Below are 17,745 nucleotides of genomic sequence, written 5' to 3'. Positions count from 1 at the left end.
AAGTTCAAAAATATATAAAATCAAACCATGAAAATACAGTATCACCGTAAAACCAGTACATAATACCTATAATATCCTAAAGAGGCATCATTCTCCTCATCACTGGATTCAAAAATAGAGGGGGCAGGATGCGACATTAAGATAGAGACTGCTGAAAAAAGGGTAGAATCCCCCTCCCTCCATATCAGATGTACAGCAATTTTCAACCTTTTTCATCTCATGGCACCCTGACAAGGCGGTAAAATTGTCAAGGCATAGCATCAAAAAAATGGTTGGCAACCTTCAGTCTCGAAAGACTATGGTATAAGCCTACAGCATCCAGTATTCCCAGGCGGTCTCCCATCCAAGTACCAACCAGGCCTGACCCTGCTTAGCTTCCAAGATCAGGCATGTGCAGGGTAACAGTTGCTATCAGTTTTGTGATAATTGACAAGGCACACTGTACAGCTGGTGGCAGGCTCACCTTCCCTAATAGCCCTACTAAGAAATGACCCTCCCCCAAACTCTCCTGGCACACCCGTGGACCATTCATTGGCACACTGGTTGAAAACAGCCACTCTAGAAGAACGCATTGTGTGCGGAGGAGTTTTCATGAGATGTGTACTTTGGGAGAGTGGGCTGTAGCAAGTGTATTTGAGCAGTGAGTAGAAGGCACTCTTGTCATTGAGTGTTTGCTGAGGGCATATATGTGCTTCTAGTGTAGTGTTTAATGATGAATGCTTACTTCCCATTTCAGACACTGAGGCTTGGGACAGGGCTTGGAGCCGGAGCCAACTGAAACTAACCGCCTTCAATGACACTTCAGTGAGCTGCTTTCTCAATGCACCGTGTGACCAACCAGGAGAGCTGGTTCCCTGCTGGAGAGGGGAATTGTTTGCCTGCTACCCCCTACCCCCACAGCTGCACTTGGCTATCACTCCACATGTGAGTAGGGGAAAAGCAAGGGGTATGGGAAAAGATGATATAGTTGAGGTGGTGAAGGAAGAAAGGGTTGAGGAGTGCAGAAGTTCTGGCCTCAGGTTGCTACACTAACATTTCAAATTTAAAAGGCAATTGGAACTTTCATTTCTAATCTCCTGGAAACTAGTAGTTGGCAGCCTTCAGTCTCGAGAGACTATGGTATCGCGCTCTGGATGGTGGTTCTGGCACAGCATCTAGTGTGGCTGAAAAGGCCGATTCGGGAGTGACAATCCCTTCCACACTGGGAGCAAGTGCAGTCTGTCCCTGGTCTGTCTCCCTGGCTATGGGCCTTCCTTCTTTGCCTCTTTGCCTCAGTCTGTTGGCCAAGTGTCTCTTCAAACTGGGAGAGGCCATGCTGCACAGCCTGCCTCCAAGCGGGCCGCTCAGAGGCCAGGGTTTCCCGCCTGTTGAGGTCCACTCCTAAGGCCTTCAGATCCCTCTTGCAGATGTCCTTGTATCGCACAGTAACTAGACAGAAACTAGACACAGAAACTAGACCTCTTGTTCCTATGTGAATATAGAAATTGAGACATTTATCAATTTCTTCTATTTTCTGTGATGTGCTGGAATAAGAGACAGATAGCTGTATCTTATTCCAGCACATCACAGCAGATAGGATACATGCCTCAATTTCTATATTCACATAGGAACAAGAGGTATATTTCACTTTGGCTAGTCACTTTAGCTAGACTCTATTTTAGAGTCTGGCACTTCTGATAACCCTAAAGCAGGACTGCAGGAGAAGGGGTTGGGTGAATTTGCATGGGGAGCTTCATGTGGAGTCCCATTGACTCACGGGAGTGGTTCACCATGTGGGGGAGATGTAGTTACAGATGTGTGTATGGGTAAGTACTGTTTACAGACTCTGATGTGGGGGCAGTGTATGTAACTAAATATTTCCAAACCCTATAGGAGGTTCAGGAGCTTCCAGGACTGAGACCCCACCCCAACCTCTGTGTCCAGGTAGGAGCCACATAACGATTGCTACAATTGCCAGCTTCCACAGATTCTTCACAGTGCTGGGCTTAGAAATGCTTACATCTAAAAGGTGAAAATGTTGCCTTCTCTGAATGGAAGCTTAATCTTTTCTGTAGTACAAGTAGATTCGGTATAAGTTGAAACCACTGCACATGCATCTCTTCTTAAGTGTGTCTACTCAAAAGTAAATTCCACTGAGATCAGTATATGTGCTGTGATCACAGCTTCGAACTAAGAATCACAGGCATGATTCAGACAAGAAAGCAAAGGAACTTTGATTCCTGTTATCACAGTGAAAAGCACTGGAGAGGTCAAGCCCTAGTAGCCCTTATCGGCAGACTACATAATGAACTAGATAGCCCATTTTGCTGATCCATTATAGCAGTTTTTGTATTCTAGGCTTATGAAGATAGTCCCAGCATGTACTGTTATAGAAAATAACAGATAATGTAAATTTCCCAGCAATTTCATTGAAAGGGGCACCTCTTTGTTTTGCTTGTGGTATTTTCTGGCTTAGTGGTTTAAAAACTAAAAGCGAATTCACCTAAACATGAACAGAGCTGTCTCGCAACTGTTTATTTTCTTACATGGCACAGATTCTCTTAAAGGCATTGTCATCTCTTTTTAATTGTTAAAACAATGACATATGAAAGGTGTAATCCTACCAAAAAGCAATGTTAGCAGATCATGTGGTAGATGAAATCCCATTATCTCTTCAATACGTGGGGTTTTTGAAGCCAATATGGTCTGATTTTAATATATGCCCAAAGAGTATGTAAAAGATCTGCACCAGGATGCCCACATCTCCAACATTTATCTGAAAATGAGCAATATATCCTGCTACATCTTTGTGGCGTTAGATGCTATCTTGACATCCACTTCTAGTGATTTTTTAAAAAAATTGACACTGTAAATTTTGGGATATCCTTGTATTGGCAACCTTCAGTCTCGAAAGACTATGGTATGGCGCTCTGAAAGGTGGTTCTGGCACAGCGTCTAGTGTGGCTGAAAAGGCCAATCCGGGAGTGACAATCCCTTCCACACCGGGAGCAAGTGCAGTCTGTCCCTGGTCTGTCTCCCTGGCTATGGGCCTTCCTTCTTTGCCTCTTTGCCTCAGACTGTTGGCAAAGTGTCTCTTCAAAAAGACAGCATCCCTGCTGAAGTCCTAAAGTGCTGCAAAGAGATCATCATCACTGAGCTGCATGAAATCCTCTGTCTCTGCTGGAGAGAAGGTGGAGTACCTCAAGACATGAGGGATGCAAACATCATCATGCTGTACAAGAACAAAGGTGAAAGGGGTGACTGCAACAACTACCGTGGCATCTCTCTCCTTAGCGTTGTAGGAAAATTGTTTGCCCGAGTTGCACTAAAGAGGGATATCCTACATTTGTGTCTAGACCACCAGATTTTCAAATCTCTTTCTCATATATATTGTTAAGACTAGATAGGGTTATTCAGATTCGTTAATATCTTATACATTTTACTGATTAAGCCTTCATTTTGTTGAGTCTTTAGCAGATTCTCACAGGTATTTCTATGCTGTCTTTCTTGGTCCTCAGATTTCTCCTTAGACTTTATTCAAGGCGGTTTACATAGGCAGGCAATTTTTAAATCCCTGTACGGATTTTTACAATTTGAAAGAAGGTTTCTATCTTTCAAGAAACCACAACATTCAGGTATTTCTTTCTTGATCTGGCCACACATTCTGGCCTCTATCCTCCCACGCTCAGAGCAGATGAAATAGCTCGGCTCAGCTTGTCAGCTGCTTCAAGGTCGAATAGTTTCAGTGGCCTCAAACTGGTGACCTTCAGATGTTATCGTCAAGCAAATGGAGGCTCAACCCTCTAGACCAGACCTCCTGCCCTCTAGACCAAGCTATTAGAATAGCTACTGAATAAACATCCAGCTTGCAAATACTGAAACAAGGGTACTTATTATCCTTCCATCTCCATAAATCTGTCTTTACATACTTAAACAGAGAAACTCCTCTTATTTAAGAAAAAAGCCACTGTGGAGCCTTGATCAAGACTCATAGGGAAGGGTGTTCACTTTTCCCATGGGCCATTTTTTCCACCAAAAATTGTCCCCTGGAGCAACTGTATCTACCAACATGGCAATTTGCTATAAATGGCTCAAGGACATGCTGTGAGTTCAGTAAGAAAATCCACGAGTGTGGCATTCTTGGCCAATGACACAGAATAAGGAAATAGATGGCCCTTAGTAGACCAGCTTCTGTATAATATTTGTAAGTTTTGTGCTTTTGCCTGAGAAAAGGGTTCTGTGTAATATGAAATATGCATTCTCTTTCATCAGGAGATACCCATTTCATTAAAAACTATCCTTATTTGGCCTTTATATTAATATATATATATTTTTTTGTCTGGAGTCTGGGCAACTAAATGTGTCTCTCCCACTGATAAAATCCCCTGTTAGTCCACAAACTTCTCAGTGTGATTTGGTGTAAAACAGTTGTCATTTCTTGGTCCCATAGAGCAAAAGAGAGAGCACGATCCAGCCAGAGCCATTTTGTCCCATTGATTTCAGTGAGAGAGTTAAACACATCCAATCTTGCGTTGCAAGAGGCAGGCCAGGAAGCCTGCGCTATATCCAGTGCAAGACAGGGGTCCAAAGTGGCTCAGCTGGAGGTAAGGGGAAACTCTTCCCCTTACCCCCCAGGTAAGCCACCGCAGCCCCAAAGGGTTTCCTTTAATTCCAGAGGTGGCATAAGTCTGAGGAGAGCAGAGCAGCTTGCAGTCTCTCTGCGCTGCTTAGGAATGGGGGCTAGGATCTGGCATATCTGCCAAGTCCCAGCCCTGCCTCCTGCTCCCCACCCACCTGCCCGCCCCCAGGACCATCCTCCCCCCACCCTGGAACACCTCCCTCCTCCCTGCCTCCTCTCTGCCCACTCTAGACCCTTGCATTGGCCAAGCTTGGCTGACGCAAGCCTCCCTGCCAGAGTCAGAATGGAGGCTGGATTCAGCCTCCGCGGGTCCCCGCGCGTCCCTGCGCTGGCCCAGCCAACTCTAGAGGAAGTGCAAACCCTCCTGGGCCGGCGTAAGGAGATTGGGAGATTGTACCCTAAATCTCTCTTAGCATCTTTTTTCACTGGTGGCTAACCAGATGCTTCTGGGATGCTCACAAGGAAACTGCCCTTGTCACACGCATATGTGAACCCTATTGTTGTTTTTAAAGTGCCATCAATGTGCATGGAGCTTGGCATAGAGTAAAAAGATAGTTCCCTGTCCTGAGGCGCTTCCATCCTAGACATTGACACAAGGGAGAGATGGCAGGTGGGGAGAAGGGGATGGAGACAGGGATAAACAGGGGTTGCATATGCTATTGTTTCAGTTACATGTACGTAGTTTACTACCTTACCCCTACCCAGCTCACTGTCCAGCATTTCACTGACTTAAGCTTTCTTTCTGTTCCAGGTAAGGCGCAAGGGAAGGATCTTGGTCCAGAGCTGTCTGCTGGAAGGTGAGTGGCCATAGCAGACTCTGGCTGTGCACTGAGCAAGGCCAGGTGAAAGATGCTAGCAAGCCCCTGCCTGATGTGATGGTGGGATGGATGATGACCCGTCTCAGCACCAATTCTGCAATAAGGCCTTGGTGAATATCCCTGGTCCATCAGCCACCAAAACCAAGTAATTTTCTTAATGGGAGCTTGGTTTTTCAAGAATCTAGAATGGCTCCTAGTCTTGGATGTGAGGAGGGAAATTGATTCTGTGCATGCTCAGATGCAACTTTTGGTGTATTGTGTTTGCTGAGTTCAAGGACTGGTCCCAACAGACCCAGGCTCAAAATAATTCCTACAGCCAATCTTATGATGCTTTCCTTTCTTCTGTGTACTACAGAAAGCCACCAGCCACCTGGGCAGCAGTTGCTGCTTTGGGAGACCCCAGGTTCCCAAGGCAATTCATCACTTCATGCATTGGAGCAGGGCAAATGGGTCCCCATTGCTGAGGCTACCAGCACAGTAAGTCTTGCAGAGGCAATTCCCCTTTCTTTTTACTGGGGGTCAGACCCTGGTTTCTGCTGGGCAAGTAGCTATGACTTCTGCAATGTTCATTGCATTTTCCTTTCTGCAGGGAATTGGGAGCCTGGAGGAAGCCCTGAAGAATGACGTGCGGTCAGGAGAGTGCATGCAGGTGATTGCTAAAGCAAGGGGTCACTGTGTTAGGGGAGATGAAAGTGGGAACTCTCACAGTGTTCCCTCTAACAATTCCCACCACCGCCCAGAGCCTTTCCATGGCTGCACTGCAGCAGAGCCAGGGCTTCTAGGCATTCGGCAATGACATCACATGTCACAGCTAACTTCCAGGTAGTTGAGTTCCAAACCAGGTGGCCACACAGCTTAGGGGGAACAGTGATCACAGCAAGGAAACCAATATTGGAGAAGTTTTGGAGAAGTATTCCTAATTTATTAGCAGATAATGCAGTGGAGATGTTTTAGTCTGACTGGTTGGTTGGCAACCTTCAGTCTCGAAAGACTACAGTATAAGTCTACAGCACCCGGTATTCCCATCCAAGTACTAACCAGGCCTGACCCTGCTTAGCTTCTGAGATCAGACAAGATTGGGCATGTGCAGGGTAACAGTTGCTACCTGAGGATAATCCTTGTGGTTGAGGAGTATGTTAACTGAACACTTATTGCCCTTTACTGAGTCAGGAGGTTCACTCTCTGGGGAACTGTTTGGTATTTTCTGTTTTTATATTGAGTTGGATCACTGATCCCTCTAGTTCAATATAATGCATTGTATTCTGACTGTCAGTGCAGCTTGCAGAGGAAAGCATTTGGCACTCCAGCCCACCACTTTTCACTTCTTCTTTCAATCCAGGTAGTGGGAGGAAGGGGAGTAGTGGAGGTGAGTGCTCCCTGCCAGACTGCTGCCTGAGGCCGTCACTTCAGTCGGCCTCATGGATGAGCCGGCCCTGACTCCTTGTGATTCACCATTTGGGAATTTTTACTTAGCATACAATGTTGTTTCTGCCCAGATTCTTCTGGCAGTTCATTGTTCAGTGTTTGCATTGCACAAGCAGGGTGGAGATGAAGTGCCTGTGGCAAATTGCCAGATCGCTCACAGCCTTTGTGGCAGGACAAGGGAGGAGACTTGGATCTGCCATAGTTCTTTGCAGTTGTGGTGTTAAAAGTTTGTTGTAAGGAACCTCAAAGAACATTCAGTTGAAGGTTTGGGGTATAAACCTGCAAATAATTGACTTGCCTCGCAGGGCTGTTATAAGGGTCTCTGAGAAAATGTATGCGTGAAGTACTTTGATTGCTTTATATCAGTGCTAAGTCTCATTGCAGGTTAGATAGGCATCTGTTGAGGATACATTTAATTATAGGATATCTTGCTGCCAGGCAGAAACTTGCCTGAGATGATCCATTTGGTCACCCTGAGTAATGAGAGTCTGTCATGCCAGGCAGTCTGTTTCACAAGCCAGCTGTTCTTTATTGCTCTCTGCAGGTGTGGTTCGGAGAAGACGGTGAAATTGGAACAATCTGGGCCTGCTCACTGGAGAAGTGTACGTGCCTCAAGACAGGGCATGGGGCAATGGGATGGGCTTCTTGGAGAGCAGACCTTGTATGCTATCAAGGCCAACTGAGGACAAGACAAAGACTAGCGGGAGGTGGGGGGGACTGTTTGTGCAGCTTTAAAATTACAGTCCCAGTAAAGAGGGGAGGAGGCCACAATCCAGCAGGGCCATAGCCATGGGGGGGGGGGAATGGCTCCTTCAGGCATATTCCAGGCCCCTTTCCTGAATGTTCAGCTTTCATTAAAACAGAACAAAACAAAAATAAATGCCCAGCCCTTTTTGTTTTGGACAGAAAAAGGAAAGCACACAGGCAGATTTCTGCCCAACTCCTCCCTAAGAAAAGTGTTCTGTTAATGCATAGCAAGGCAGTGGGGTGATTGTCAAGCACCAGGCATTTATTTTGCATGCTTTCATATAATTTAAATATTTTATTAACATTTTAGTGCAATTAAATAGTGTTAAACGTATTATACTATGTGTACCTAGGTTCTGACTTTTTGTCCCCCCTCTCCCATGCAAACCCAAAGATCCCTCATCGCAATATTCCTGGTTCCACAATCAAGAGGCCTACACCACTGACTCTGCATCCCTAGAGGAGTTGTTGACAATTCCTTGTTCAGCAGAAGCAGCATGGTTGGGGTGGTGTCAGAGGTTAGCCAGGAAGGACAGTGGCTAAATGCCCACACCCATCATGGGTCCAACCTGTCCAGACAGACTCCTGAATCCTAAGTACTGGTGGTAGTGGTATTGTCCAGTGCAGAGAGGGGCAGGTGGGGGCATGTGATGGCAACCTGATGCCAAAGGTGGACATGGCAGAAAGAAGGTACTGTACACTATGCCATCCTGGCTATGCTAAATAAATGTAATGAATGACCAGCCCAAGACATAGTTCATCAATTATAGCAGAATGGGCCAGTGAGTGTGGAAGGCACAGAGGCCATACCTACTAGAATCTGGGACCCAATATCTTATTACCACTACTACTACTTTCCCTCCTTTTGTTTTGTGCAGATCACCGAAAACATTGGACCCTGGCTTGCATAGTGACTTTCTTAGGCATCTGCTCTCTCTTGCTTGTGGTGCTGCTCAAGAAGGACACATTGAAAGGTACAGGACACTCTCCTGTTCCTAGGATGTTGCCTACAACTCTGGAACCTGGTCTGTTACCTGGCTACCAGCATCTTCACCATTGCTTATTCTCTTGTAGTTCTGCTCTTTATCCCCTCACTCATTACAGTGTCTACTTCACCCCCTGTTCTGTACTACCTTTTTAAGAGCCAAATCCAGAAGGCCTTGAGATAAGAAGGCCATGTAAGAGAACTGGGGGACAGTCTCAGTTTTGCAGCAGAAGCATGTGTGAATTGTTATGCCTGTGTGATCTTCTCAGTGGCCTGAACAGTCCTGGCCCAGATGGGCTAGAAATTTGATACAGTTCCCATTTAGATTGTGTGGCTTTTTTTTTTTTTAAAGTATATATTATATTAATCTAATTTAGTTTTATGTACTGGGCTTTTCCAGTGAATTTTAAGAAACAAAAATTGAGTTATTACAGTAGATCTGGTGTGTGCTCCTATTCTTACACAACCAAGGCCCTCTGTCTCTATTAGAATCCTACCTTCTCCCACCAAATCCCCCATTCCAGAGGGCCAAATATTGGCCATTCCAGAGGCCAAATATTTTATTTATTTGTTCATAAAATAAAGCAGTGCCCCATTCCCCAGCCAGTTGGTCTGTCCAGACATTTGGGATCCAGGCCTGTGTATGATCTGGCTAGGTCTTGGTTGCTTTTGGGTTTACCAAAAGTTCACAAAGCAGAGAACCATGTATATTAGCTTCTTGGAGGATGTACAGGATAAAAATATAATGAATTATACTTAGATGGCAAACTGGACTGTATTACATCGGGGGAAGGACTCCATTTTGGATATCCCTCCAATGCAAAAAAAGCAAAGCAAAACAAATGAAAAACCTCATTCTCTGCAAATAAAAAAACCCAGCACATCAGGGAGACAGAGTCTCACCCAGCCTGCTTCTTGAAGAGCTAATTTTCTACTTGCAGACACTCCTGTGTTTTATGTAGAAAAACTTAGTTTTATCGCATCTGCAGCCTGAAGTCACTAGTTCAATGGTTCCCAAACTGTGAGCTGTGGCTCCCCAGAAAGCTGTGGAAACCAGCCAGGGGAGCCATGAAAGCCGCATGAAAAACCCACCATCCTACACAATGTATAGGATTGTAGCCCTAATGGGGAGTCGCAACCAATAGCCCAGTAGGTCAATGGCGCTGCCAGTCAAAAATGTTTGGGAACCACTGTCATAGTTCATTTGATCCCTGCCCTCAGCCTCTGAACTTTATCACCTCTGTGTAGACAAAACCCCTTCAATAGAATTTTCTGACCTTGAGCTGGCTAGTTTGCCAGGCTAGTTTGCTCTCCTGTCCTGACTGTCAGTTCTATGGTTGGGCAGTTCCTTGACATTCCTTCTCTCCACAGGTTGGCTCAGAAAACTGAAAGAGGATTACAGTTCTGGAGGTGAGAGTCAGGCCTGGAGAAGCAACAGTGACAGGGCTGGGACAGGGAAGGGATTTGCTCTACCATTCAAAGGAGGAGACAGCATGGGTGGGCTATGCTTGGAATGTGTGCAATGCCTCACACGTTACCATAGTTCATGCAGTGTGGGTAGTTTAATAGCACTCAGACTATCTTCCTTGATGATTAGATGTCACTCTCCCAAGAGTGACACACAACTGTACCGATGGGGGTGCTAATGCAGGAGACGGTATAAGTCTGGTGATGTCTGCAGATTAAGAGTGTGTTCATTCTGTCATAAACACCAAATTGCCTCTGGGGGCAATCCTAACCTTGAGTTAGGCCAGCGCATGTCCCCAGCGCCTGCCTAGGAGTGTCGCAAAAATCCTGTAAGACATGCGCTGGCCTCTGGAGGCTGAATTTGGCCTCCACACCACTGACGTAAGGTATGTGTGCCCTGGTGGCAGGCCTCTGGAATGGGGGTCTTGGGAAGGCAAGAGAAGGGCGGAATGGGGGCTTTCCTGGGTGGCGGGAGGTTGGGCGGCAGGTAGGCCCATGGAGGGATTGGGCATGGGCAGGGGGTGGTGTCAGGATCTGGCACTTATGCCAGATCCTAGCAACCCTCCTGGGTGACCCAGCCTAGGCCTGGGCTGCCCGAATAGTCCCATTGGGACTGCTGCCGCATTACCCAGGGTAAGGGGACATCCAATGGTATATGGCATGACGGGTAGCTCCTAATACCGCGATGTTAGCACGTCCTCCCCCAGGACGCATCACCCCCCAGGGCACGTCACCTGGTGTGGCCCGCACCCCCCGCACTCCCCTAGCGATGCCAGTGAGTAGTCCTAAATTCATTGGTTAATTTGAGCTAGAGTTTACAGGGGTTTCATGCTGTTATCTAAACGGAATGATAGGGCCAGTTTCAGTGGTGGTCATTCAATAAAGAGGGCAATAAAGACAAGAGGACCTCTGAGTACTGTATGTGCAGAGGGCATGGCCCTTTCCATTTAATGGTCCCAGATTGGATAAGGAAGCAAAATTTGCAGATTAAACAGCATGGCTTTCAGGCAGACTTGCACTGTAGGGTCTCTTCTTAATACCTACCACTAAGATCATCAGCCCATCTGTCACCTGGGTGAAAACTTCTTCCAGTTTCTCCATGAAGGCTGTGGCGATGTGGATGGCAGTGACATAAGACAGGACCTTCCCCCCCCCCCCCGGAGCAGTGATTTTCAGCCTTTTTTGTCTCAGGGCACATTGTCAAGGTCCTAAAATTGTCAAGGCACATCATCGGTCTTTTGACAACTGAAAAGGCATACTGCACTGCCAGGAGGGGCTCACATCCCCCAGTGGCCCTACTAATAAATGACCCTCCCCCAAACTCCCATGGCACACCTGCATACCATTCGCGGCACATCAGTGTGCCTTGGCACAGTGATTGAAAATGGCTGCCCTGGAGGGGTGTGTGGCTCCTAAGTTGGGCTGGGCTCCCCTAATCTTTTTACTTTGGTAGGCGTTTGGCCTTAGTGGTTCATTAGGCTCTCTTGCTTCTTCACAGTTACCTTGCGTTGCTTCTGTGTTGGAGTTTTTAGTTACCTAATGTGGAAGTCGAGGAGAAATTTTGTTTGACTTTCATAAGCCATTTTGAAGTCCTTTTGGCAGAAAAGTGACCATGAACTAACGTAAACAAATAATAGTATATATAGTATTACCTTTTGAAGCAGCCAGCCAAGAGCAAATGTTCTGTCTCTATCTTCCCGCAGGAGCACTTCCGAGACGACACATTCTCATCCTCTACTCTCCTGACCATGCAGGCTTTGAACGTCTGGTGGCTGCTCTGGCTAGCACACTCACCCGGCTTCAACTGACTGTATCCTTGGAGCTATGGAGCCATGGGGAGCGGGGATCCTTGGGTCCCATGCAGTGGCTTCATGCGCAGCGACTTCGGGTGCTGAAAGAAGGGGGAGCAATTGTGTTGCTTTTCTCTCAAGGGGCTGTTGCCAGTTGTGCTGAATGGCTGGGCTGGGAGCAGAAAGGCAGGCTGTCCCACGTCAACCCTGACAGCAGTTTCTTGGCCACGCTCAACTGCATCTTGCCCGACTTTCAGGCTGGGAAGGCCAGGGACAGGTACCTGGTTGCCTGCTTTGAGGAACTCCTTCCTGTTGATGAAATCCCTGGCCTCTTCCATTCCGTGCCTATCTACCCTCTGCCATCCCAGGTTTTCAACTTTCTGCTGGCACTGGCTGGACCCAGTGTAGGCCATGAGCGGAGGAGCAGGCTAAAGACTCATGCGGTGTGGATCAGCAAGAGCCTGGAGCGTGCGGTACAGGAGTGCCAGCAAAAGATGTCACCAGGCTTTCAACATCCACTGTTGCCGCCTCCCCAGCCGAGGGATGCACGGATGAAGGAGATCAGTGGTCCACTTCTCATAGAGACCTGAGCGAGTAATTTTCCAACGAGGAGTGCATTTTCTGCATTGTGTTCATACAAGTTAGACTGAGAGCACATGGACATGAAGACTCCATGATGGCTTTTGGGACAATCAACCTAGCTCCAGCACCTGCAAGTCTGTTTTCCCATTCCTGTAAATTGAACAAGGAACTATGGTGGCACAACATGGCTGTACAACAGACATGTATGCATTTGAGCACAGCTGTACAAGCAAGAAGTGTGTATGTGAGCTTGATTAGCGATCAGGAAGGAACGGATCACCTGGCTGCTATATGACAACTCCAGTGTTTGTTGTGCTTAGAAGAATGGATACCATCAGAACATCCAAAACTGAACATATACAGAAGCAGTATGGTGTGAATACCAGATGTTGGAGGGGCAAACAAAGTGCCTATGGCCTCTGTGCCCTGCTTGTGAGCTCCCAGAGACATCTGGCAGGCTGCTTTTGGAAACAGAGTGCTGTACTGTATTGGACTTGATGGATCTGTGGTTTGACCTCCGCTTGTTGTTTTTCACCTGCCTCCAGTTGGTGAACTTGAGGTTCTAGTTTTATATTAAAAAAAAAAAAAGACATAAGAAAAACACAGGTACATAGAAGCCAGCAAGTCCCATTCAAATTCAGACCTGGAAGTGCACAAATATCTAAAATTCTCCACTAGAGGGCCTTCAAGGCAAAAGAGGTTTCAGCTTCCATTAGTTTCTAAGAGAAATCTGCTATAATCACATCTTTTCTTTTCTTTTCTTTTGAGTCAGTATTTATTTAAGAGAGAGAGAGAGAGAGAGAGAAAGAGTACTCCAAATTTGCCCCTCATAGAGAAATTTTCTACAAGTTTGGCAGGATTTCAACCTTGGAGAAATTTTAATTGTGGAGCTGCTGCCCTCTGAATGCAACCCCCTAACCCCAGTCTCCAGTAGGCAAGACTGAGAAACAGACCTCAGTTTCTACCCAGTCAGAGCTGCTCTTCAGAAGTTAGGCACATTTAAAGGGCCCTTCTGCAGTAGGGAACAAAACTGAATGGGGCAGGGCAACTACTCATTCAGACAGCCCCCACTTGACCTCCCTCTCCAGCCTTCTCCCTGCCTGTTCTGGTGGGGTGCAGTTCTTTAGCTGCCTGGTATATAACCTTTTACAATTTACATCTAGGCAAACAGAAGGGGAGGACACTTTGATGGCCCACTGTGACCAACCTGCAAGACACTTTATGGATCACATAGCTCATATCTGCCACAGCTTGGACTCTGCATTGACAGTTCTGGTTGAGGCATCTGTTAATACAGTTGCTATGATTCTTTTCAGGCTATGTAGCCTGAGGATGTGGACAGGATTTTTGCTAGTATTAGGTAGGCTGCCCCAGTTCCTGTTATGATAGGTATCTATCCATGGGAAGGGGTAGGGGCTGGTTGAGTGGCCAGGGTGGGTAATAAATGCTTCTCAGGGAGAGTGAGTCCATGCTTATCTTAAGACAGCAGTCAGTTGCCCTGTTCTGAAGAAACCCTCCTTTATTCCCACTTAGATATTAAACTATCAGTCTTTGGTCTCATGTTCTTGGACAAGTTGCTCAAGTGATTAGTGGGGACCCAACTATAGGGTTTTCTGGAAGAGACTGGTCATCTTGACCCATTTCAATCTGGCTTTTGGTCACATTTTGAGATGGAAATAGGTTTGACTGATCTAGTTCAGGGGTATCCAAAGTTTTTGGCAGGAGGGCCATATCATCTCTCTGACACTGTGTCGGGTGCTGGGGGAAAAAAGAATTAATTTACATTTAAAATTTGAATAAATTTACATAAGTTTACATAAATGAATATATTAAAGATGAACTTATATGAATGAATGAAGGTCTTGCAATAGCTCAGGGCCTATAAAAGGCCTGGCACAAAGCAAGGCCAGCTTTTCCTTCACTGCCACTGCTGCGTCACAGACGTGAAACAGCAAGCAGTGGAGGAAGCCCTCATCCCATAGTTCACGCTAGAGGTCAAACAGTCGCCCTCATGCTGAAAGCAGTTGCGTCAGGCCAATGCGGGCTCCAACAAATCTCTGGAGGGCCAGAGGCTCATTGGAGACTGGGGGCTCTCTGAGGGCTGCATTGGGAGTCCTCGAGGGCCGCAAGTGGCCCCAGGGCCGGGGTTTGGGCACCCCTGCTCTAGTTGATGATGCACACCAGGAACTAGATAGGGAGAGTGTGGTCCTGTTGGTTTTGCTGGACCTGTCAGTGGCTTTTGATACCATTGACTATGGTATCCTTCTGGAACGCCTGGATGAGACCTGGGGTCACCACAAGCAGAAAAATAACATAAAGTTTTAAATTGCCTCGGTGATGCCTTTCTTTCTAAGGCATATTCTGGTTCTCCCTTTATGCTGGACTCATAATCTGTTAGCACAGGTTAGCCTGTGCATGACCTCCCTAGGCCTTAGATGGCTTTCAGGAGGCCTTAGAAAGGCACTTCTGGTTTTTGTGAAAATCGGAAGTCCCTTTTGACCCCCAGGAGGACTTCTAAGGCCTCAGAAAGCCTACTGGATGCAAACAGAAGGTGCTTCCGGTTGCACCTGGGAGATCATATGGGGCCTTCCAGAGCAGGTTCGGAACCCGTGCTGAGTCAAATCCACAGGTTCTGAAACTGCAGATAAAGAGGGCTCTCCTGTACTTACAGGAATACTTGGATGGGGGAGGGGGAGAGAGAGAAATCCTGCAGGCTTGCTATCTAGCTGGAAAGGAATTCTGGGATGAGGAAGGAAGGATAGCCTGAACTTAGCAACCTGCATACCAAAATCAGACATCCCATCTGGCTAGCTCACCAACTCTATTGTCCCCTTCAGGTTCAGAAGGCTTATGCAGCATTACCGTTCTCCCCTTCCCTTGTGTGTACCACCGCTGCAGGGGTGAATTTGGCAGTGATACATGTGAGGGTCTTGTCTGGAGTGGCACCCAGCCTGTGGAACTCCTTATCCCTAATGTAGTGCCTTCATCACTCCCAGTGTTCCAATGACAACTGAGAACATTTCTGTACTGTTTAGCCTTTGGGGCCTAATTTTATGTTGAGATGTTCTGTTGCCTCTTTTGTACACTATTGACTTTATTTTTTCCTTCTGGTGCTGTATCATGTATTGTTTACTATGGAGTGCCTTAGTTTATTTTTTGTTAATTGTTGATGTTTTTATTGTGTTTTTTTAATACATGGTGAGCTAACTTGAGCCACCTCCGTTGTCGGAGGGGAAAGGCAGGATACAATTATTTTAAATCAATAGAAAGGGCTGAATGTTGGGGCTTGTAGAAAAGCAAAGAAGATGCCCAAAGTGTGAAGTTGGCCCCCCTTTGAACTGTGTGAATGAGGAGGAAGATTTTGTAGGCAGTGGAGGGCATTTTGGGGCAAGCCAATTGCAGCAACTGTTAGCCTGCACATCCCTGATCTTATCTGATCTTGGAAGCTAAGCAGGGTCAGGCCTGGTTAGTACTTGGATGGGAGACCTCTTGGGAATACCGGGTGCTGTAGGCTTATACCATAGTCTTTCAAGACTGAAGGTTGCCAACCAGTTCAAAATTAATGGTCACCTGAACAACAACAGAACCAGACTTGCTGGCACTTAGGGTCTGTCAGAACAACTCTCCTGGCTTCTAGGAAAAAGCCAACAGGCGGTAGGCAGCATTCCATTCAGGAAGACTCACCCAGGTGGAATGATGGTCCTAATTTAGATCAACTAAATGGGGATAGGATAGAACCTGACAATAAGCATACAGTGGGTCGTGATAGCCATTTAAAAAAACCAGAGGGTTATAGGGGAAAAATTCACTTTCAGCAGCCAGGTAGAGAGATAGAGACATACACAACAAAACAGTACTGATGTTTATGTGCTGGTGCTAGGAGCCTCCAACTCAGGTTTAGTTTGTGGAATTTGTTGTCGCAAGATGCAGTGAGGGCCTGTAACTTGGGTTGCTTTAAAAGGGAAGTGGACAAAACTCAAGGAGGACAGGTCTATCCAACTGTAGGTCTATCCTCCTGACAGGTCTATCCTCCTTTCAAGGAGCACAGGTGACTACTAGAGGCTGTTGTGGGCTACTGTAAGAAATACAGAATACTGGAGTAGATGGACCTTTTAGGTGACCTTAAAAGGGGGATACAGCTGCTGTTGCTGCATATTCACAGCATCTACCATGGGCTCTATTGTAGTCTATCAGCCACAGCTATTGAAGGGCATTTCCATGTTCTGAGGGCTCCTGATGATTCTGAACCCCAGTGGCTGGGCTACTGTGATCTACTCTCTGTGGGCTTCCAGAAGGCAGCGGCCCATCCGCTTCTGAAACATGACACTGGAGTAGCCAGAGGTATCCTTAAAGGCAGGACACCAGGAATGGTGTTTTAAATCCAGCAGAGGGACCAGATATCTTCTTTTCCCAGGACATGTCCTTTTCTTTTAGCCTTGTGTCCCTGGTGTGGAAGGGATTGTCACTCCCTTTTCAACCTTTTCAGCCACACTAGACGCTGTTCCAGAACCACCATTCAGAGCGCGATACCATAGTCTTTCGAGACTGAAGGTTGCCAACACACACTGTGTCCTGGAAAAGAACTTCAGTGTCCTCCTTTTCCCTGTGAGTGGGCAGTGCAGAGCCTTCTTGTAATCAATCAATTCTATGCAATATAGTTTTAGATTTTAAGAATAAGTAATATAGTTTAAACTGACCACATGAAATGCACATACGAGTGTTTATAGCTTTTACTTTGCCATATCCTAACTTTTTCTTCGATGCCCTACATTTTGGGGTGCCTGGTCCTCTTCTGTGGTTATGACATCTGATCACCCTGAAACCCAGACACCTTCCTTTTCCCACAGGGCCTCTTTGTCCCTGATATTTGGGGGGGGGGGAGTCTGATGTCAGCAGGAGGCCGGTGACGTAGCTAGAGGGGGGCAAAGTGGTCAGTTTTGCAGGGATCCTCACCGCAGGGTGCGAGGGCCCCCTCCCCTGGAGCTATTCCTCCTTTCCCCCCCCCCGCCTGGAATGCAGGGAAGAGGCCCCTTGCACCTGCGGTGAGGATCCCTGCGGAACTTACTGCTTTGCCCCACCCCAGCTACGCCACTGCAGGGGGCCTTTCCCCCTGGAGAGGAATCATCCTCGGGCGCCGCTGCGGCTGCTGCAGAGCCCGTCCCCGGGGCCTGCCCTGCTGGCGGTGCGCTTCCACTACGTGCAGCCTCTTGCCCAGCTGTCTCTTTAAGCCACCCGACAGGTGCTGCTCAGCAGTGCCCGTCCATTGGTGGCTTCATGGGGAAGAGAGCGATGTGGCTGCACATGGCCCGATGC

At 47.0% G+C, this 17,745-nt stretch overlaps 1 protein-coding gene across 1 annotated transcript in view; it reads left to right on the top strand.

The window, feature by feature from the left end:
* The window catches only part of IL17RC (interleukin 17 receptor C), a 37,358-nt gene extending 24,383 nt beyond the window's left edge, over positions 1–12,975 (top strand). Inside the window, exons 11-19 of the mRNA XM_066613002.1 lie at positions 737–924; positions 1,873–1,923; positions 5,370–5,415; positions 5,792–5,913; positions 6,026–6,085; positions 7,406–7,463; positions 8,487–8,582; positions 9,965–10,003; positions 11,764–12,975. Coding sequence (XP_066469099.1) covers positions 737–924; positions 1,873–1,923; positions 5,370–5,415; positions 5,792–5,913; positions 6,026–6,085; positions 7,406–7,463; positions 8,487–8,582; positions 9,965–10,003; positions 11,764–12,440 — 1,337 coding nt within the window. The 3' untranslated portion in view covers positions 12,441–12,975. The remainder of the gene's footprint in view (positions 1–736; positions 925–1,872; positions 1,924–5,369; positions 5,416–5,791; positions 5,914–6,025; positions 6,086–7,405; positions 7,464–8,486; positions 8,583–9,964; positions 10,004–11,763) is intronic.
* Positions 12,976–17,745: the final 4,770 nt, after the last annotated feature.

The sequence above is a fragment of the Tiliqua scincoides genome, chromosome 2, assembly GCF_035046505.1.
Source record: "Tiliqua scincoides isolate rTilSci1 chromosome 2, rTilSci1.hap2, whole genome shotgun sequence".
NCBI lineage: Eukaryota > Metazoa > Chordata > Lepidosauria > Squamata > Scincidae > Tiliqua > Tiliqua scincoides.
Note: the sequence above shows the minus strand (reverse complement) of the source record. Positions and strands in the feature narration are given on the sequence as shown.